Raw genomic sequence first — 21,674 nt, 5'->3', positions numbered from 1 at the left:
GAGTGACAGTGATTCAGAGTATAGAGTATAGACTTATAGAGTTAAGTGGTGCTCCAACTCAGAATTTTTACGTTTAATTTGATATGCAAGTCAAAAAAGGAGATTTGAAATGTATATTAAATTTAATAGCGCAATATTTTGGGTTGTGCGGAAGGAAAGCATAAAGAAATCCAATGATAAAATTAAAGATTAAAGTGAAAGGGAAAGGGCAAGATGAATGATGAAACTGGAAATGCAAAAGAGACGGAAGAAAGAGAGCACAAAAACAAAAAGAAACCCCAAACCGAGAAAAAAAAAAAAGCAAAAGCAAAAAGCAAATAAATTGGCGCAGAGAAAGCGATCTAAGAATGGCGCACACAGACACAGGTGATGGCGTGATTTCTTGCTTTTTCTTTTTTTCTTTTTGCCCTTTCGACAAAGAATCTTTAAAAATCCAAAGCTCCCCCAATCCAAACAAAATTGTAAATTTAATAATTGAGTCATTTGTACACTACTATTTTCCCTGCATTGTGTTTGCATGAGCTAGCGGGGTGGCGCAATGGATGTGAATAATTCCGTTGTCACCTTCGCTGACCCAACGGCGCCGCCGCCTCTACCGCCGCAGCCTCCTCGTTCCTCCTTCAGCTGCGACCGCCACCCCGATGAGCAATTCTCGGGCTTCTGTCCATCCTGCCTCTGCGAGCGCCTCACGGTACTAGATAAATCATCTTCCAACACTCCCTCTTCTTCTCGCCGCCCCTCCTCCGTCTCCGCCGCCGCCGCCATCAAATCTCTCTTCTCTTCCTCTTCATCGAAGCCCGCTAACGTTAACTTCTTCCCCCCTCCACCTCCGTCGAAACCTTCCAAGCCCACGTCTGTTTTGTTGCCCCAACTACGTCGTACTAAGTCATTCTCAGCTTCAAAGAACGAATCTTTAGGCCTCTCTTTCGAGCCCCAGAGAAAATCTTGCGACGTCAGGGGAAGAAACACTCTTTCATCGCTCTTCACGCTCGATGACGATGATAAAACGATACCCTCTGCTTCCACCTCTCGAAACCACGCAGAGCGTAGCCAGAATGCTATACGATACGAGTCATGTATAGCGAATAAGCATGTTTTGGAGGAACCCGAAAACGAGGAGAGTGTCAAAGATCCTGAAGATATAGAAACTGGTTTTGTGGATGAGGAGTGTGATACAGATGAAATCACTCCAGTTCCAGATTCCCATTTGGAGAATCTAAGAAGTAATAGTGAAAGAAATGTGATTACTTCTGAGATGGTGGGAGCAAACTTTTTAAATATGAGTAATAATCTGGGGCTCATGAAGGATAATCTAGATATTGGCACTCGGGAGAAGAAGAGTTCTGGGAAAGGATTTTGGGCTGCTGCCTCCGTTTTTAGCAAGAAATGGCACAACTGGAGGCGGAAGCAGAAGATCAAACGGCAGAATAATGGCGAAAACTTACCTACATTACCTGTGGAGAAACCAATCTCAAAGCAGTTCAGAGAAACTCAGTCCGAGGTTGCGGATTATGGGTTCGGGAGGAGATCTTGTGACACTGATCCTAGATTTTCACTTGATGCAGGCCGAATCAGCTTTGATGATCCGAGGTATTCATTCGACGAGCCTCGAGCCTCTTGGGACGGACATTTGCTCGGTAGGAGTTTCCCTAGGATGGTGGCACCTATGGTTTCTTTGATGGAAGACTCCCCTGCCGCACATGTACAGCGCTCTGATATGCAGATTCCGGTGGAAGAACCACCATCAATGACATTGAACTGCTCTACCGAGGATGAGGCTGTACCCGGAGGGTCTGCACAGACAAGGGAGTATTACTTGGATTCTTTTTCGAGGAGAAGGAAGAGTCTTGATAGGTCTAGTTCGATGAGGAAGATGGATCCTTCTGTGGCTACCGAGATTGATAACAATAAGGTTTTGCCTGCAGGTGTGGATCACTTTCACGGGCCAAAAATATTGATTGGGGAGAGAGATTTGAGGGATTCGAATTCGTGTTCTTTTAGGGACGACTGTTCTGAGTTTTTTGAGTTGAGGAGTGGGCTTAGAGATGGTGATTCTGTGATAGGGAATGCAACAAGAAAAGAGTTGAAAAAGAGTAGACGGTGGAGTTGGAGGATATGGGGATTGATAAACCGCCATGGTGGCAGGAACAAATTCGGGGATGAGGAGAGATATGGTGGATCAAACGGGGTGGAACGTTCATTTTCCGAGTCTTGGAGGGAGTTGAATAGGGAAGGGAATGCAGATGGGAGAGGTGGACACGAGAGAAAAGTGTTTAGGAGCAATAGCACTGTGAGTTGGAGGAATTCAAATCACATTCATCAGGCACCATTTGGGAGTTTTAGGAAATCAAGTATTGAAAATGGATATGGAAATGTGTTGGAAAAGAGCCGGAGTGGGAGGTTTTCTCTGAACCGTGGCGATAATGAGCCGTTGAGGATTTACTTGCCGCCAATGAGGAGTGGACGAAGAGGGGGAATGAACCTCAATCCGAATAACTCTCACTCAATTGCGAGAAGTGTCCTACGTTTGTACTGATTTTCGAATTTGGAGGTCTCCTCCGCTGGTTTGGTTCCGTTTGATTCAATGTTGTATTTGCTGCATTTCTTGTGTAACCTACCATATTTACAAATTGGATTCAGTGCATTGGTTAGGAATAATGAGAAAGTCTCGTGTTTCTTTGCTTGTGACTGTGTTTGAGAATGTTTATATTCAGTCATTTAGATGACAGAATTGGTTACTTAAACTCTTCTTGTTGAATTAATCTGCAATCGGTTTGTGTAGAGTTTATGACTTTGGAACAGGATCTTGTCAAATGAAACTTATTCCAACAGTGGGTTCTAACATTTTGATTGATATTCATGATTGTTTGTTGGCCAGCTTTTGTATCAGCCCCCAAAGATCAACACTCCACCAAATTTTATTTTCATCTATTAAAATGCATGTTTTAGATACGTTATTCGCATAGAAACAAGGTATATACAAATATTTTGTTATTTAGATCGTGTCAAATTTATTTTGAAAAATATAACCCTTTTCAGTGTATTGAAATACAGTGTTAAAGTTTACCAAAGTTGAATAACCAAATGACCACATACTTTTATCCAATGAATAGATTGGTTCTTTTTACCAATTTTATTTTACTTTTTTTATAAAAAAAAAAAAAAAAAAAGAGACTGTGAGAGTCTGAGACCCAATGGTCATTTGGGTCTTGGGTACAACTTCATAGAGGCCCACAAGTACTGAATTTAAATGTCATCTAGCAGCCAGACCAAGCGCAAATATATAGTCATTTGGGTTCGGATCCAATTTCATAAAGGCCCACGAGTACTGAATGTGTTGTTTTAATCATCATCATCATTTTCTCGAGTTTTAGCTTCTGCTAGCCACTGGGTCCGAATTTCAAATATTATTCTTCCTTATTTTGGTGTGGGTTTTGTGGTGAGGGATGCATCGGGTGTGAATTTTTTCTTCTTTTTTTGCTTTGGCTCGTCGTTTTTCCGGATCATTCTCCCCTCGTTTCTCGGAGGCATGTGTTCAAATGAGAACGTCGATGGCCATGCGGCATCAATGGATAGTGTGCATATTGAAAACCGATGTTATTAACATAGTTCATGCATGTTCATCATAGATCTATAGCATTCTACCTATGAGCCTTGTGGCTATAGAAATACTTCAAAGTATTTCTTAAATCTAAATGTTTAGATCGATCATCCAATTTGAAAATGCACATGAGTTCCAATAATAAAAAAATTAACTTAGGTTGGAATTTGAAAGTACGGGAGGCAGTGACAGTGCTTTGGTTAACCAACCTAGATAATTTATCTATATATTATCTATTTCTATTACCCCTATAAATATATGAGTTTTATTTGTGAATTCTAAAAAATGACCTCTTGTTGTTTTGGGGCTCATGTTCTTTTCTCTTCTCTTTGGCCAAAATTGTCTCTTCCAATATCAGTGATCAATAATTAATGAACAATAATTAATTAATCGATCATTAATCATCATCATCATTGGTCATAATTTATGTCATTTCTGTCTAACTTAATAGGCTATTTCACATTTATTTGCATTGATCTTTTCGTATTCTTCCCTTCCCAAACTTCCAAACAAGATAAAGAACAAAACATACGATGACATATTGTATGAGAAATCTCTATATATATTCCTTTTGGCTTCCTCAAGTTTGGGTCGATTGCAATTCATTGAATGCGCTTGCTTCGTTAAAGAATGCCGGTAAATGATTTTGCTCTATTACCCTTGCGAAAGGGGACTTCCTTGCTGAATTGCTGATTTGGTGGAGGAACTATTCGTTTAATTCACATCGAATCTCCGGGTAAGTTTTATATAAAAGCGTCATTTATTCAAAAAATTCGACGTCGACGTTCACATTTACTTGTCACATGTTTTGATATATCTATCAGATATTATGTCAAGTTCTCTAAATATTTTGAGCAAATTAAGGTTCACTCGATTTAAAATATAGTTTCCCTCGATTTAGGGTTCCTTACGTACCGGTTATATATGATGCTAAAGTGAAAAGCCTTGCTACTTTGATGATGACTTAAGGAGATTACATCTGAAAAACGATTGAGCAACCTGGTAGTGGTTCGGGCCATTTGTTTGAAATGATGCAGTAGTTCATCTTTGAAAATGTAACTAAACTAGGTATCAAATTTTTTTGTTTTCACGTCACGTGTTTTCTAGGAATTTTAGAGTTCTTATTTTATCATTCCTTTCTTCAAATTATATTATACACGAAAACTGGACACAAAATATACTTGAAATTTAGAGGAAGGATTCGAATTAATTTTTATGTGGCTACAATTTATTCTTACACTTAATTTACGATTTATAAAAATTTTAAGTTCTTCGGAAGTCCCAAGTTTAAAGTTATCGACACGTTTTTTTTTTCATTAAAAACAATTTATTAATTTCTTATAAAACTTCTACATACTAAAATGTCAAGATTTATGTAGAAATAATTTTTGGTTTAAAATTAAATCATTGCCAAAATAAGAAACTATAATTGCTTTATAAAAATCTAAGTTGTATTACTATTTTTTTTTTATCACATTTGAAAGTTCATGGTCTAAACAAATTATATTTGTAATTATATGGATTGTAAATTAAAATGTTAGCAAAAAAAAAAACATAACAAGATGCATGCTTCTTAATTACAAGAATAATCTGCATATAAATTACAAGTTTGATTGCATTATTATTGAAGAATTAATCCAGCATTATTGATCATATTTCATAATTATTTTTATATTATGAAATATTGTTCTAATAATATGAATGATGCGAACATCATAAAATGAATATACAGGCGTAGGTTCTTTTTCGAGTTGTTGTTTTTCCTTTCTATTTTTTCTCATGTCTGTTTGTAGTAAGGGGCCTCTCTTTTATACGCATTGACCCGGCCTCTTCCATGATTGCCCAGAATGGCCCAACTGACAACTGTTTTTGTGATGGGATAGTTGTCACGTAGGATTGACCCCCCCTAATACTAGGAAGAGCCCATACCGAGCCCATACTGTTACACCATGCTGCCTAATGATTTGATTTGCAGTAAGAGTCTGCCACACGTAAAGGAGGTATGGGCTTCCTTTTATATGAAATGACCCTGGGCCCACCGAGTATTACGGGCCCCTGGTTTCCGGGTATTTATCCTTGATATCTGGGCCCCTGAAGGAGCTCCTAGGTTCCCGGTTTATGAGATGACCCCGGGCCCATCACCCGGGACTTATCGGGATGACGCCGGGCTCCCGTCTTGCAAGCCGACCTCGGGCTCACCGTCCGGGCCTATCAGGATAACACCACACCTCCGACAAATAGTCGGGCTAGAACCTGTTTCGCTGTCCCGAGAGATTAATATGGCCCTTCCCCGGTGGTCCTGTGTGGTACACTGAGCTCCACGTCAGCCCTAAATGCTTCGTAGTACGCGTTGTCAGGATCTTGTTAGAGGTCGCTTTAGCTTCCCAAGCACGCTTTGCGCATCTCTTCCGTTCAATTCAAAATAGACGGCTTATATTGCCCAGACCTTTTATTAATACTCCAGCACTTGTGCTTTCTCTTCACCTCCTCATTGCCTCCCTCCCCCCCCCCCCCCCCCCTCCGCGATTGTCACTGATTATCCGTCTTTCGCTTCCACTTCCGTCATTCATCTCCCGCACACTTTCACTCGCCTCGTAATTACGTAAGTATTCTTTTTTCCTTCATGTCTACTGGTACGTCCTCTACCTCTGGGGCGAATGCCAAAGGCTCGCCTAGAGACGAAGAGCCTAGCGGTGACTCGAGCAATGCTCGTTCCGCTTCGGCTCTTCCTTCCCGACCTCGCCTTTCTAGAAAAACTTCCCGCGCAAAACACTCCGTAGCCTCGTCCTCCAATGCGAGGGGAAGAGGAAAAAAGAAAGTGCAGAACCCCACCCCCTTGCCTCCGTTCCGCCAACCCTAGGATGGTTCACACATCTTCCCAGCACCTTATCGCAGGGGGCGGCAGAGGAATTGCGTGGCTCGGGAGAAATCCCCTTATCTTATACTTTGTTTCGCCCCTTATCAGGGAGCACACCCGATACCCCTCCGTCGGGTTGTCATACCTTTTTTCGGGATCAAATCCGTAGCGGTCTTCGCTTTCCCATTCCTCCTTTCTACCTGGCAGTTGCCGACTTTTTTCGAGTTCCGGTTAACCAATTTCATCCGAACTCCTTCCGAATTATGGCATCCACCTACATTCTTTTCAAAATGCATAACTTAGCCATCACCCCACTCATCTTTCACTACTTTTTCTCCTGCCGTTTTAACGAGGGGGCCTTTTTTTTGGCCGCCCGGCAGAATGCTCGCTTCCTTTCCGATATCCCTTCTTTCCTGAAGGGATGGAAAGAAAGGTACTTCTTTATCCGCCCCCCGGCCCCCTTCTCTTTTAGGATCGGGTTTTTGTCCAGCCTTCCCCCTCAACCTGAACTCCCTAAAAACTATAAGGTTGAGGAGCCCTACGTTCGCAGCCTGGCTTTAGTGGGCAACCAAAACTTCTCTTTCCCTGTCCTTTTAACGCATGAGAATATGATAGCTTACGGGTTGAGTACCCGGATGGAAGATCCCCTTAACCAGGTGATCGACGCTTACTGTGCTTCGGGTGGAAGATCCCCTTAACCAGGTTGAGCTCCCGGAGCACCGTAAGCGTCGATCACCTCGTTAAGGGGATCTTCCACCCGGGTACTCAACCCGTAAGCTATCATATTCTCATGCGTTAAAAGGACAGGGAAAGAGAAGTTTTGGTTGCCCACTAAAGCCAGGCTGCGAACGTAGGGCTCCTCAACCTTATAGTTTTTAGGGAGTTCAGGTTGAGGGGGAAGGCTGGACAAAAACCCGATCCTAAAAGAGAAGGGGGCCGGGGGGCGGATAAAGAAGTACCTTTCTTTCCATCCCTTCAGGGAAGAAGGGATATCGGAAAGGAAGCGAGCATTCTGCCGGGCGGCCAAAGAAAAGGCCCCTTCGTTAAAACGGCAGGAGAAAAAGTAGTGAAAGATGAGGGGGATGATGGCTAAGTTATGCATTTTGAAAAGAATGTAGGTGGATGCCATAATTCGGAAGGAGTTCGGATGAAATTGGTTAACCGGAACTCGGAAAAAGTCGGCAACTGCCAGGTAGAAAGGAGGAATGGGAAAGCGAAGACCGCTACGGATTTGATCCCGAAAAAAGGTATGACAATCCGACGGAGGGGTATCGGGTGTGCTCCCTGATAAGGGGCGAAAAAAAGTATAAGATAAGGGGATTTCTCCCGAGCCACGCAATTCCTCCGCCGCCCCATGCGATAAGGTGCTGGGAAGATGGGTGAACCATCCTAGGGTTGGCGGAACGGAGGCAAGGGGGGTGGGGTTCTGCACTTTCTTTTTTCCTCTTCCCCTCGCATTGGAGGACGAGGCTACAGAGTGTTTTGCGCGGGAAGTTTTTCTAGAAAGGCGAGGTCGGGAAGGAAGATCCGAAGCGGAACGAGCATCGCTCGAGTCACCGCTAGGCTCTTCGTCTCTAGGCAAGCCTTTGGCATTCGCCCCAGAGGTAGAGGACGTACCAGTAGACATGAAGGAAAAAAGAATACTTACGTAATTACGAGGCGAGTGAAAGTGTGCGGGAGACGAATGACGGAAGTGGAAGCGAAGGACGGATAATCAGAGACAATCGCGCAGGGGGGGGAGGCAATGAGGAGGTGAAGAGAAAGCACAAGTGCTGGAGTATTAATAAAAGGTCTGGGCAATCTAAGCCGTCTATTTTGAATTGAACGGAAGAGATGCGCAAAGCGTGCTTGGGAAGCTAAAGCGACCTCTGACAAGATCCTGACAACGCGTACTACGAAGCATTTAGGGCTGACGTGGAGCTCAGTGTACCACACAGGACCACCGGGGAAGGGCCATATTAATCTCTCGGGACAGCGAAACAGGTTCTAGCCCGACTATTTGCCGGAGGTGTGGTGTTATCCTGATAGGCCCGGACGGTGAGCCCGGGGTTGGCTTGCAAGACGGGAGCCCGGCGTCATCCCGATAAGTCCCGAGTGATGGGCCCGGGGTCATCTCATAAACCGGGAACCTAGGAGCTTCTTCAGGGGCCCAGGTATCAAGGATAAATACCCGGAAACCAGGGGCCCGTAATACTCGGTGGGCCCAGGGTCATTTCATATAAAAGGAAGCTCATACCTCCTTTACGTGTGGCAGACTCTTACTGCAAATCAAATCATTAGGCAGCATGGTGTAACAGTATGGGCTCGGTATGGGCTCTTCCTAGTATTACGGGGGGGTCAATCCTACGTGACAACTATCCCATAACAAAAACAGTTGTCAGTTGGGCCATGCTGGGAAATCATGGAAGAGGCCGGGTCAATGCGTATAAAAGGGAGGCCCCTTACTACAAACAGACATGAGAAAAAATAGAAAGAAAAAACAACAACTCGAAAAAGAACCTACGCCTGGATATTCATTTTATGATGTTCGCATCAATGAACTTTATCTCTATATCAAGGACGTTGAAACAAGTCGATTGCATTATTATTGAAGAAATCCAGCTGAATGAGATTTGATAAAATATTTGAGTTTTATCAAGGGATTTTGAATCGAGTCAATTTGAATTATTGATCGAGAAATAAGAGGTGGTGAGATGAGACATAAAATCGTTTCTTTCATATCATTTATTGAAAATCCAAAAGATACATAAAATATATTAACATTAGTGGGAATTTTTTTTTTTGTCCTGTATGTTTGGCTCTATGTGATTTTGGTCATCTATGTTGTTGGATTTCAATTTTAGTCTCCATCAATGTTTTTTTTGACAGTTTAGTCCTTTATATGGTGTAGTGCTGATCTAGCACCAATGCAGCGCTGAAGTAGAGCTGGCGTGTGTAGTGTCATATCAGCATTTTCGACGAAAATTGACTTAAAACTCTCAAAAAAAAAAAACCGAAGCATACATGATATATAAACTGAAATATGAAAACATAAAGGACCAAAATCACAATTGAAAAAATTATCTACCAAAATTCTAATTTTTCAAAATAAACCATTTTCTTACAATGATAAAAAAAATTTAATTAAAAAAAATTGACAAATGTAATAATCGATCAAATTTCAATATAAAATTGTTCCGAGAAACTTACAAAATATAAATATATCGACTTGTTCATGACCTTTTTTTTTGGAAAAAAAACACGACTTAAAAAAAATAAAAAAAATGACAATAAAGAGGTTGTTGTCAAGACTCAAGATATTTGTTATTCACCAATGTTATATATGAAGTTACACTCAAAGAAGAGAAAAATATTTGAAAAAAGATATTAATTGATGAAAATGTGATTAATTACTTTGTTCTTATCACAAAAATTTCTCCCATATGCATACTTTTTGTAAATTTCTTCAACATATGTGTTTTAGATTGATCGATGACATTTATTTTTGTAAATATTTATATAACAGAAAGTTTACTAGTCATATTCAAATCTTTTGCATCACGTACAACAATACTAAGTGATAATTTTTGTTGAGTGTAATAATATTTGTCACTGCTTGAGCGATCGAACTATGATGCTTGACCTGCTGTGCGGTTCAAAAGATTTGAGTTGCATCATTTCCACCAGTTATAGCTTTTGGTAAAGCGGCAAGCGCTCGGTCCTGCATTTGGTATCAAAGCCAAGATTATGAGTTTGATTCTCATTATTGGAAGGAATGGAATTATTGAAAGAGAGATTGTTTGGTGCAATATTTGTCCCTGCTTGGTAGGGCGATCATACCATGGCGCTTGAACTGCTGTGCGGTTTAAAAGATTTGAGTTGTATAATTTTCACCAGCTCTAGTTTTTGGTAAAACGGCTAACGCTCGGTCCTACAACTTTGTTATGTGATGCGTCATCATATTATTTCCCTGAAAATTGGGTCAATTTGTTATTTTTTCCCCCTTTCAAAGCTTAGTATGAACAAAATTTTTGGTAATCTACATCGGAATCTCAGTTTTGGTATCTTTGATCTCTGTCTATTTGTCAACCACTGTAGTAGGAATAGAACATTGATCATGGATTCTGAATCTTTTGTTCACATCATATACTCATATGAGTTCAAAATGATTTTAAGAAATAATCTTCGGATATTATCTATTTTATTTCAGATTTTAATTTTATTCATTTGGATTTTCATTTGTGCTTTTCGACTTCAAAGTTTCGGTATTTCACATGCAACGCAGATGCACTTTTTTAGTTATTACAAATATTTTTTTTATTACAAATATTCTGCCGACTGCAGCTTGGTAATAGTACATTGGGTACAGTGAACCTTTCATAAAGACTTTTTTTTGTATAAAATAAAATAAATTAATTAAAATAAAAATTCCCTCTTGGGTGATTACTACAGTAATTGATCACCAATGCTCAAATCGAGGAAAATCTCAGCATTTGATTTGTTAATGTTATGATAGCTCATGGTTGGCTCATTTTATGCATTTGGGTTTTAATATATTTTTAACTGGAGAAAAATAAAAGAAAAACTTGTGATTATTATATTATATAATTTGTGTGATCGTGTCCATGTTTGGTTATAGAATTTTGGATTTAAAATTTTTAATTATAGTTCTAAATTTTTACGAGAAATTGGCGTGGAAAAAAAAAAGGCTGCAACCAACTTTATATTTTCATTATTTAAATGTATTTACTGGTATTTCAGGAACACGTATTCGAGCATTAGCCTTTTTTTGTGTAATGGAAATATTTATGTAAAATAATTATGTGCTTAAACCTTCTTTTTATATATATTTTTAATTTTGATTAAAGTTCGGGGTCCTAGGATTTTAATCAACTTTATTTTCTTCATTGTGTCTTTACATTTTGAAGGATAATGGATTTTCTTTATAAATTTGAGGAGAGATTTTTGTGTTCAAATTAATTTTTAAACAAATATATTTTTTGTTTCCATCAAGGTAGCTTTGTAAAAATGGTAAATCTTAATTACCCGGACCCAATACTTTAATTAATTGTTTCGTTGGGTCAAATGTGTATGGGTAAGAAGAACATTAGATGTGTTAATTTATGGGAATCTCTATGCATCAAGCTGATGAACATTAACAAACGTCATATCTTAATAAGTAAAATTGATCACTGCCTGCAACACCAACAACTAGGAAGGATAAGATCGATTGAGACAACATCTGTAGTAAAACACGTCTCTCTCTGAGTTCATGAGCCTAACGTACGGTTCTACCCATTGACACCCAAATAAGTAAAGCGCAACTTTTCATATCCACTCATTCATTATTAAGTGTAATACAATACATTGTAACAAATAGAAAAGAAATAGTCAAATAGAGTTTGCCCAGAGAGTTGTGCAGTTGCTAACAACAATTAATATAATTTTAAATGTGGATGAAGTCGATTAATTGGTTGGATTATAGAAAGCATGTGTACGTATAAGCATTAATAATTAGATTACTCTAGAGTAGATTCTCTCATACAAGTACCAAACATATTTATTATCATTGGTCGAAAGTGACCCACCAACAAATTGGTATTTAATTATCTCAAAAGAAAATAAAAAATAAAAAAAATTAATAATTAAAATTTAAAAGTTTCATTAGTGAGGTACAGACCCCACAAACGGCTTCCACCCAATCATTTTCAGACACCTCTAATCTGTCTGACCGAACAATTTTGCCGTGTTTCCATACATCCTTAAACTAACAAACAACATGACTTTACACACACAGCAAGATTCACTATCTATAATTATTTTTGAATAACATCATATCCTTAAATTTTTAATTCGATTCCTGGGGAATTTTGCTTGTCTGTTTCACTTTTAACCCCCCCACCTTTATACTGTATACGTAGTTTTCTATATATCCATTCACATGACAGATTAATTTGTTTTGTTTTCTTGGCATAGGTTCTCTGTATCTTTCTTCACTTTTCCCCCCTTCTTTATTCATCTTCCTAGCCCAATAAAAAAATGCAGAATCCATCATCCCCAAGCACGATCATCCATGTTCTTCTTTTTTCTTTTTTCCCAAGTACTGTTTCTTGAAAGTTAACTGAGCATTATCCTAATTTCCAAGATTCCTCGACCCCTAAAGTGTTTAGATCATTCTATTAAAATCTCCCAACAACGTACTCTGCATCTACTCTAGTGCATGTATAGGTGGTGGGATTTCAAGAAAAATGGATTGTTTCAGCTTGGATTCTGATTATTGTAACAGCTGGCCTTTTTTTGAGGGAAATCATGGGGTGATTACTAGATGGACGGCTGAGGAGAACAAAAGGTTCGAGAATGCTCTGGCGTATTTCGATCAAGATACTCCCGACAGGTGGTACAATGTGGCGGCCATGATTCCGGGGAAGACGATAAGCGATGTAATGAAACAGTATCAAGAATTGGTGGAAGATGTTAGCGACATAGAAGCGGGACTGATACCCATTCCACCTGGTTATAATTATAATAATGCAAACAACAGCTCTTTCACGTTGCTGGAGTGGGTGAATAGCCGTGGACATTGTATTAATCCGGTTCGAAAACGGAGCTCGTCGGCTCGGGGTTCGGACCAGGAACGGAAAAAAGGAGTTCCCTGGACAGAGGAAGAACATAGGTGCATGATCGATAAGTGTTAATTTATTAATGCTTAGCCAAGGGCTTATATTGTCTAGGCTAGGGTTTACTATATATATGTACTTAATTGTCTAGGGTTTAATATATTATATAGACATATATATTAATTACCTCAACATTTTCTGATCAATTATATATGTTACATATATATTTTTCAACATCCTCAGGCAATTTTTGTTGGGGTTAAAAAAGTATGGGAAAGGAGACTGGAGAAACATAGCGAATAGTTTCGTGACGACTAGGACGCCGACGCAGGTGGCGAGCCATGCTCAGAAGTATTTCACCAGGCAACTTTTGGGGACCAAAGACAAGAAAAGATCGAGCATACATGACATTACAACTGCCAATCTCACACCTGAAGTTGCAAACTTATCTCCTTCAGTACCCTATCACAAAGATCATAGTACTCCTTATTGTTCACCTCAAAAATCAACCTTAATCTCTCAGCCACTACAAGATCTGCACGATCCCGACAGGATCGGACTGCTGTGGGGAGCAACCACATGTGATTCCGATCATTTTCAGTGTCGTAATCCGGGAACAACGACGGTGTTCAGCCCGCCAAACAGCAGCAGCTCAACTATCAGCACGTCTTATGAAGGAACCCCTCCTACATTCGGAATAAATTTGCTCGAATGCGTAACACAGCACGAGCTCTGGTTAGAACCGGATGACATGATTTTCTAGTCCCAAAACAAGATTCCACCATCGACGCGCGCGAAGTTATTATTTAAGATTCAAGAAATGAATGCTGCTAATGATCATTGTTCTTCTTTAATATGATTCCATTAATAGACAGAATTTAATTAATGGATTTTAAAAACCGACGATCTACGTGTTCTAGTGCTTGTTGCATCGACTCAATTTGATCCTTCTTCTTCATTCTGTTACTTTTTCGTTTGTAGACATATTGCATGCCTAGCTAGCTAGCTTGTTACTGAGAAAGTAATAATTTCTTTTTATTTGCATGTACCTATATACGCACGCCTCTTTAATTTATGCTGTTGCTAGAAGTGATATTATGTAATATCTGTATTTGTTCCAGCAGAAGCTTGAAATCCCTATATACTTGTCCATCCATATTAGTTCTACCATTTATTCTGTATATAGGTCCCACGCCCACTATTGCAAGAATTATTTTCTTTCAATTATTCCAAGAATTTCAATGCCACAAAGTCTTTTGACAAATGACAAATCAACCCCACTCTTTCTTTTTCAAAGGGGGAACCTTTTTTTTTTTTGGGTTCTTTTTTTTTTTTTTTTTGCAAGTTGAACCACTTAAAAAGCTTTGCTATACTTATTCTTAATTTCTAATCATCATGGTTTCCCCCCTAGGTATATTAATTTAGACTAGCTAATATATATCTAATCTCAAAGCCTAGGTATATTTATTAGTTTTTGTTTTGCGATTGTTTTATTAATTGTTGTCTCACTAGCTAGGTTTGATACCTTTACTCGGAATGAGAAATGAATGCCACATCTCTTGTGTGAAAGTAAAGAGATCAAAGCTCAAGTGAGTACATTTATCATCTGTGGCATAAATTAGGTAATACTTCTCTCTGGCGCGTGTCCTTTACAGGCCCCAACAAAATATTCACATGATCAGCCAGCTTGGTGGAAGCTTTTGAAATATATATATCAATGCTATTAATTAAAATTATCTCTCTAAGTTAACTAATTTTTATTTGTTGGTGAAGCCCTTTTTAAAATTCCTTAAATGTCCATCGTACCTTTTTTTAAAGACAAAATATATTGCAAATGTAATTAAACACCGACTTAGCTGATTTTAATTCATTTTTTCATCTAATTTAAACTATCACGCATCTTTTTAGTTTGCTGACCAGATAAAAGTAGAGTAAGTTTTTTGTGATGAAAATTAATATTTTTAAAATGAAAAAGTAATATTTTTTCATTAGTCGGTCAGGTGGGAGATCTGTTTCACAAAATATATAATAAAATTGTTTTATAGGAGCTTTTTGTGAGGCATGTACTTCACCATTACAATCTAATGAAAGGTGAGCATGCAAGTTATATTAAATAGTTATTTCACCCATATTTATGTGTACAATAAATTATTTGGTTTCGCTCATTGTAATTTATGATCCGTCAAAAGTTATAAAATTTTCTTAAAAAAATAGGTTTATGTTAGAAAATGTAAATAACAATCGGGCTGGCCTAGCTAGTGCTTTTCCTTTGGGCTCCCCGTAAAAGCCCACTACACAAAGCTAAAATCTTATGTTCCGATTTCCATGGGCCGTCAACGAAGATTAGATTAAGCTTAAGTGCTTAACCCGTGCAAAAGAGAGAGAGAGAGAGTTTCGCGATGGAATCGTAATTGAATTTTATCGTTGAGCACAGGGTAACGTGGCAACTTGTATAACTAATAGATGAATGTCACGTATAATAAAATTTTCAATTATAGTGGTTTCAAAACTTGTGATCATTTATGTTCAAAAAAAAAAAAAAACTTGTGATCATTTAGTACTCTAAATGGGATTTATCTTGAAATGATTTTGCCCAAATGCAATTTTTGTGCAACCTGCAGACACCAAACAACGATACCAGCTAATTATATATAGGGAAAATAAGTTTTTTGGTCTAGTAAATTTACCCCCTTTGAGTTTTGGTCCAGTAACTTTTTCAATGTGGGTTTTGGTACACTAATTTTGCATTTTTAGTGTTTTTTGGTCCAACTGCATACGTGTCAGCTTCTGATTGGTCCACGTCATCATTTTGGACCAATTAGAAGTTGACACATATGCAGTTGGACCAAAAAATACTAAAAATGCAAAGTTAGTGTACCAAAACCCATATCGGAAAAGTTAATGGACCAAAACCATAACATTGACATGTTAATGGACCAAAAAACTTATTTTCCCTTATATATATGGAAGAAAACTTTGTCCAATATCATCATTTTTCTTGGCGAATCTCCCTTGGCATTGTTGTTCTATATATGCAGAGTTCCATGCACCATTTAGCTTGTATGATTTGCTCTCTTTTGTGCTGAGGAATCTCCCAAGTCCCAACACACTTTCATAAGAAAATTAATTAGAATGCTTTTAACTTAATGTTAAATATATTTGAGTAGTGAGGGAAAAGATTTGAAATTGAATTTGGTTTGGGTACTAATATAATATCCATGGCTTCCCCACCACGATTCAAAAATGTACTCTTTGTCTCTCGCACAAGAAACATTTATAGGTAGAGAAGCACATACAGGTTCAGATTTATGATGCATGCATGCATGGGACCATATACGTGGGAGCAAAAGTTGCAGTTGTGGGGTCATCTTTTATCTTTTGTGTTGCATGTTAGCTAGCGATCTGATATATCGAGTAGTTAAATTAAATGGTACAATATTTCACATTCTACCAAAAATCTTTTCTTCACTCAACAAAATATACCGATGGAGATAAAACATATAATCTGACTCTCTCTTAATTTTTTTATTTTTTTGTTTCTTTTTTAAACAGAGAAACTCATAAATATATACATCTCTTTTAATCATCACAACAACCCATATATATATACTTCAGTCTCTCTCACTCACACACATAAAACAAAAAAATGAGAGGGAGAGTGAGTTTCAGCCCTGAACCAACCGGGGCGGCGGCAAAGTCCGGAGAAAACAACAAGGGATCCTTGAAAATGAACAGGTGGAGGTTTTCTCCGGCGAGATTGCTGAGGCAGATCGGGACAAAGGTGGAGATGGCGTTGTGGTTTGTGACGTCGCCGTCGCCGTCGCCGTCGCCGCCGCCGCGTAAAGTTTCTTCGGCTACGTTTGCGAAGTCGCGTTCGTATGCGGAGAAGCTGGATTGCCAGCGGGCCGAAGCCATTGAGGATTGCATTGATTTTTTCAATTCTTTTTCTTCTTTGCAAAGGTCAAATTCAGTGACCAGCACTTGTTAAGCTAGCAAGTCATATATATATGCATCTTAATTTGTAGATATTGACATATTGTTGCTTTTAATCATTTTTTATTATTATTTTCTCCTAGATTAATTAAAGTTCGTGTATATATTATAATTAAGCATTATTTTGATATTCTAACTTGGTTTTTTTTTTCTTTCCTGAGAGTGCCAGAAAAATGCAAATTTGCTGTTGTGTCGGCAATTTTAAATATCATATATGTTAACTTGTATATTGGAGGAACATGACTAAAATTCAATTCAGTTAAAACATAAATTAGCTAGAAGCCCAAAATCCAATGTTGACTACTTATTTAAAAGACCGAAAACCAAATAAGTCAAACTTAAATGGTAACTTTGTCTCTCTCTTTTTTTTTTTTTTTTTCAAATTATAAGGTGTATATATTCAAATTGTGTTTCCTACAAAAAAAAAAAAAAATTCCTTCAAAAAAAAATATTCGTGTTTCCTAATTACTTGAAGAGTACTCGTGTTTCTGTATTTTTTTTAATTATTTAAACTCATGTTCTTTTATTGAAATGTAATTGATTGATTTGTAACTACAAAAAAATTAAGTTTTAACTTTTAAGTTCATTTTATATTAGGGATTGTAAATGAATTTACAAAAAATATTAAAATACGTAAAGTTACCCGACACGATAAATCACAATGCACATGTGACAAGTCATCGCTCTGGAAATATACCTTCCACCTGAAATTTATATTTTGTTTTTCACCTTTAAAATCTTATGTTTTTGTTTAATTTCATTTGTGATCGATCACTTTCGATGTGACAAACTGATAATCATGTGAGGGAGAACTAGATTTTTTTTATAAAATAAAACAAAAACTGTTAAAAGAAATACAATTATTCGATCGAGTATATATCTACTTTTTCGTTCAAAGTAGAAATTTAACTGTTTAATTGTGATACTAAAATTAAATGAGAAAACACACGTTATATATAATAAGATATATTTTCGCGCATTGCAGTTTTGCATTGCACCCTAAACTTTTGGTTTTTTAAAGACAATGCCATGTTTTTTTTTTTTAAGAGAATGCCATGTTTGGAACGTGACGTTCTTAATTTCGCAATACAAAAAAATCTTCTTATTATTTTATTTATTTTTAAATTTGATAAAACTCCCCACAAAAAATTAGTGAGCTAAAACCATTTATGCATTTTTTAAATTATTTTGATTTTATTAATATTTTAAAAAAGAATGAATTTATTATTCTAAATAAATTAAAGAAAGCTATCTATGAGTAAATAATATTATAAATATATGATGCGTAGCTTCATTGCGCAATTCCCTTCCGAGTTCCTGCTCTAGACCAAATTCATATATTATCCATTAAATAAAAAAACAAAAAACAAAAAAGGAAACCATAAAAGTGGTTTGCACTTGTTTGATTATGGCAAGAATGAAGGATGAATGATACACCTTTATCTTGAAAAATCCAACTCTTACTAGACTTAGTTCAATCAGGTCCAGTAAGAGTTTCAAATCCAAACAGGCCAGCCCATAAAAAAACACAACATTTGTACTTTCGTTTGAATATTTCAAAGAAATTGAATGATGTCTATGCAACCTTTGCTTGGAACTAATTTTATTTCTGATTCTTTCAACTAATTAATAAATTTGATTAGCTCCTCAATTTCCATATACAAATTTGTGAGATCCGAGATCGTTGTATTTTAGGGATATCTGACATGTCGAAATCGGCATAAGTATTCTATTGATCGATGCATTTATGCACTTTGATCGATTTGTATACCTGGCGATATTTTGTGTTCGTTCTGTTGGGATGCAACAATTATCTTTGATGGATACGATCGAACCATAACATTCGGACTGATGTACGGTTTAAAATATTTGAGTTACATTGTTACCACCAGTTATAGTTTTTTGTAAGGCGGCAAGTGCTCGAGGATAAAAAAAAATCAATTATTATATGTTTGTTTTCACTTTGACGACGTACAAAAATTCAATATCGAGGGAAAAAGAAAAGTTGTTTTGTTTTGCATGAACAGATGGTGAAAGTAGAAAATGACTACACAAAAGGCAGAAATCCTCAGAGGGAGATTGGCAATGGGACTTGGTCTCCTTCTATGCCTACCACTTCACATGTTCTTCCTCCATCCATAAATCTTCAATGTCTGCATCAAAAGTGATACAAATCCAACTTGTCACCGTTGCCACACACATCAAATTTCAACAACCTCAAATTAACTTCATAATTAGAAATACAATTTATATCTCTAAATAGAAATTTTGAATTTAAAATATATAGAAGTTGTAAGCCTGCTATACACGTGTTCTGGGGAAACCCTTATCAATATAATATTTGAATAAAAATCTGATCGAATAAATGTATTTTTATATATATAAATATAAATATGCGAAGGAGATAGGGGTCACCTCGTAGAAAACATGGTGGGTGCTAAGATTTAGAAGCCAAGCATGCATGCATACGTACGTGCGTATAATAATGATATGATAAATTAATATATAATTATCAACTTCAGCATTAATTGAATTATATTATATAGTAATTTAATACTAAAATTTTTTATGGGACCTGCTTGCATACATTTTGTGCGACATTACAGAGCAAAAATATCAAAAAACTTTGCCAACTGTAGCTTGTGGCGGAGCTTTAAAATGGATTGGCTCAAAAGTCATAAATAAATAATCCTCAATTTGACCAAACAAAGATCGCTAACATGTCCCGTCTCACTCCCAAAGTCATAAATAAATAATCCTCATTAAGATTAAGAAATATTTGTTGTTTTATAGTAATTTTCTCATTCCGTTTCCTTAATTCAGTCAAAACTATTCATGTCTCATTAATTCTTAAGTACGAGTTTTTTTTAATTTAATGAATCAATTTATTTTCTTTAAAAAAAAACACACCAGCTCATCCGATCAAAAACACAATTATTCAATAAAAATTCTTTTACTATTAATTACTACTTATTTTAATAGTGTTTTGAAAATAACAGTAATATTGAACTTTGTCCCTATAATAACTCTTCTGGTTTTACTTGCTCACTCCCAACCAATCCAAAAACAATTCCCAAACTTAAATAATATAATATACATTTCACTAAAACACATTTCCTCATGATGATTATTCTTATATTTTTTCCCCAAATAGTGAGCATGAAATATATGATAGGAGATGGTTTTATGGGGCTAATTGCACATTTTTAAAAAACAAGAAATTTTAAATACGGTTAATTTTACCCCTGAGGGTTTTTCACCTTTTTTAATTAAAAAAAAAGATTTTTTAACCGAGGTTGATATAATTTAACTATTTAAGAATATGAGATTTTACTTTCCTTAGAGAGATGTGCACGTGAGGCGCACGTGTACGCCCCGTGGATGTCTGTTGTATTGCTGTCGTCCCGATAACAAACCACCCCTGGCCCCTTTTATTACCACTCATTTAATCACATTTAATTTACTTGTCTATCTAATAATACTCCAATTTTGTAATTTTTCTAAGATTTTTATTCATGTTTTGAGTATCTGGGACTATATTAAGGGCCCATTTTTAGAATTATTTAAGAAATTTAATCTATTCATTTTAAAATTTTATGGGGAAAAAAGGGGTATTGATATATATTTGATAATGCTTCTTGTATTTCATGAATTCCGGAATCTCAAACTATATTTTTTATTTGCTGCGATTTTATGTGGCAACGAGGAGGGCGAGAATAATAAGAAATGAAAATGTGCCCAGATAAATTAGATGGGCTGGCCCATTACAGCTTTGACAATAAATAAACACGCGTTTGGGCTGACAGAGAAGTTTCATTTGTCGGGTTGGGTAAATATCGAATCCAGATTGGAACCATATCTTATTGGGCCCCACAAAAACTTTTCGACCACAGATATTTCGGGCCCTATTCTAATTCCTACCAGAAGTGTATTGTTGAAGGCCCCTCATTCATGGATACTATTAAAATTTTTTTTTTGTTCAAATCATTTAGAATATTTACTAGTTATTACATAGCTGGAATCATCAGCCCCCTCGACATATTTATTGGGACCTCTCTAGAAAGACAATATTATATTATTCGAAGCATGAAATTGAGATACTCGATATTTGTTCAATAACATAGTAACATTTATACTTGTTTTGGAACATGTATAGAAAATATGTATATTATTTTTATGACGTGGAAATCTGTAGTCATTATCCTTCGGTGTGTATTGGATAAACTCTGGAATAATTTTTATTATTAGTATTAATTTTAAGGCTCTAACAAGTGCTACATATCTTTTTTTAAAAGATCTATAATATTAAAAATTACAAGTTTCACAAATTTTGTAAAGATGCGTATGGAGTCTATGGACATTGGACAATAATTTGAAAACGTATATAGCATGCGAGATTCACGAGTCATGTGCAATCATATTAGAATTAAAAAAAAATAAAATAATATATTTCCATGATAAATACCAACTCGTTATGGTTCTAAATTCAAAATGTGGATCATAATTAATAATTCTAAATCGTGTATTAAGGTAGGCATCCCAAGTTGACCCCATCATTAACTCTGCCAAATTTCAATTATGATGCAATAACTGTATACTTAACAGCGTAGGTATGCCAATAAATTCA

General features: G+C 36.7%; 3 protein-coding genes across 3 annotated transcripts; all 3 read left to right on the top strand.

Moving 5' to 3' along the window:
- Positions 1 to 233: 233 nt before the first annotated feature.
- Positions 234 to 2,683, top strand: LOC140874886 (protein OCTOPUS). Its single transcript, XM_073278354.1, has one exon. It carries the CDS (start codon positions 539 to 541, stop codon positions 2,534 to 2,536), a length of 1,998 nt encoding a protein of 665 aa, XP_073134455.1. The 5' UTR covers positions 234 to 538; the 3' UTR covers positions 2,537 to 2,683.
- A 9,682-nt stretch (positions 2,684 to 12,365) lies between these two features.
- On the top strand, positions 12,366 to 14,084 carry LOC140892220 (transcription factor DIVARICATA-like). The gene is made up of 2 exons (XM_073301041.1): positions 12,366 to 13,110; positions 13,298 to 14,084. The coding sequence occupies exons 1-2, from the start codon at positions 12,686 to 12,688 to the stop codon at positions 13,815 to 13,817; spliced, it is 945 nt and encodes a 314-aa protein (XP_073157142.1). The 5' UTR covers positions 12,366 to 12,685; the 3' UTR covers positions 13,818 to 14,084.
- Positions 14,085 to 16,700: 2,616 nt separating this feature from the next.
- LOC140866575 (uncharacterized) lies at positions 16,701 to 17,042 on the top strand. Its single transcript, XM_073271605.1, has one exon. The coding sequence runs from the start codon at positions 16,701 to 16,703 to the stop codon at positions 17,040 to 17,042; it is 342 nt and encodes a 113-aa protein (XP_073127706.1).
- Positions 17,043 to 21,674: the final 4,632 nt, after the last annotated feature.

This window comes from Henckelia pumila, chromosome 1, assembly GCF_033568475.1.
Source record: "Henckelia pumila isolate YLH828 chromosome 1, ASM3356847v2, whole genome shotgun sequence".
Lineage (NCBI taxonomy): Eukaryota > Viridiplantae > Streptophyta > Magnoliopsida > Lamiales > Gesneriaceae > Henckelia > Henckelia pumila.
The sequence above is the reverse complement of the archived record's forward strand: the minus strand, read 5'-3'. Positions and strand labels throughout refer to the sequence as shown.

Excerpts from the sequence above, each read along its gene's own strand:
- LOC140874886 (XM_073278354.1), top strand. The coding sequence starts at position 539 with ATGGATGTGAATAATTCCGTTGTCACCTTCGCTGACCCAACGGCGCCG.
- LOC140892220 (XM_073301041.1), top strand. The coding sequence starts at position 12,686 with ATGGATTGTTTCAGCTTGGATTCTGATTATTGTAACAGCTGGCCTTTT. Across the intron at positions 13,111-13,297 it reads TGGACAGAGGAAGAACATAG|GCAATTTTTGTTGGGGTTAA; the intron begins GTGCATGATCGA and ends CAACATCCTCAG.
- LOC140866575 (XM_073271605.1), top strand. The coding sequence starts at position 16,701 with ATGAGAGGGAGAGTGAGTTTCAGCCCTGAACCAACCGGGGCGGCGGCA.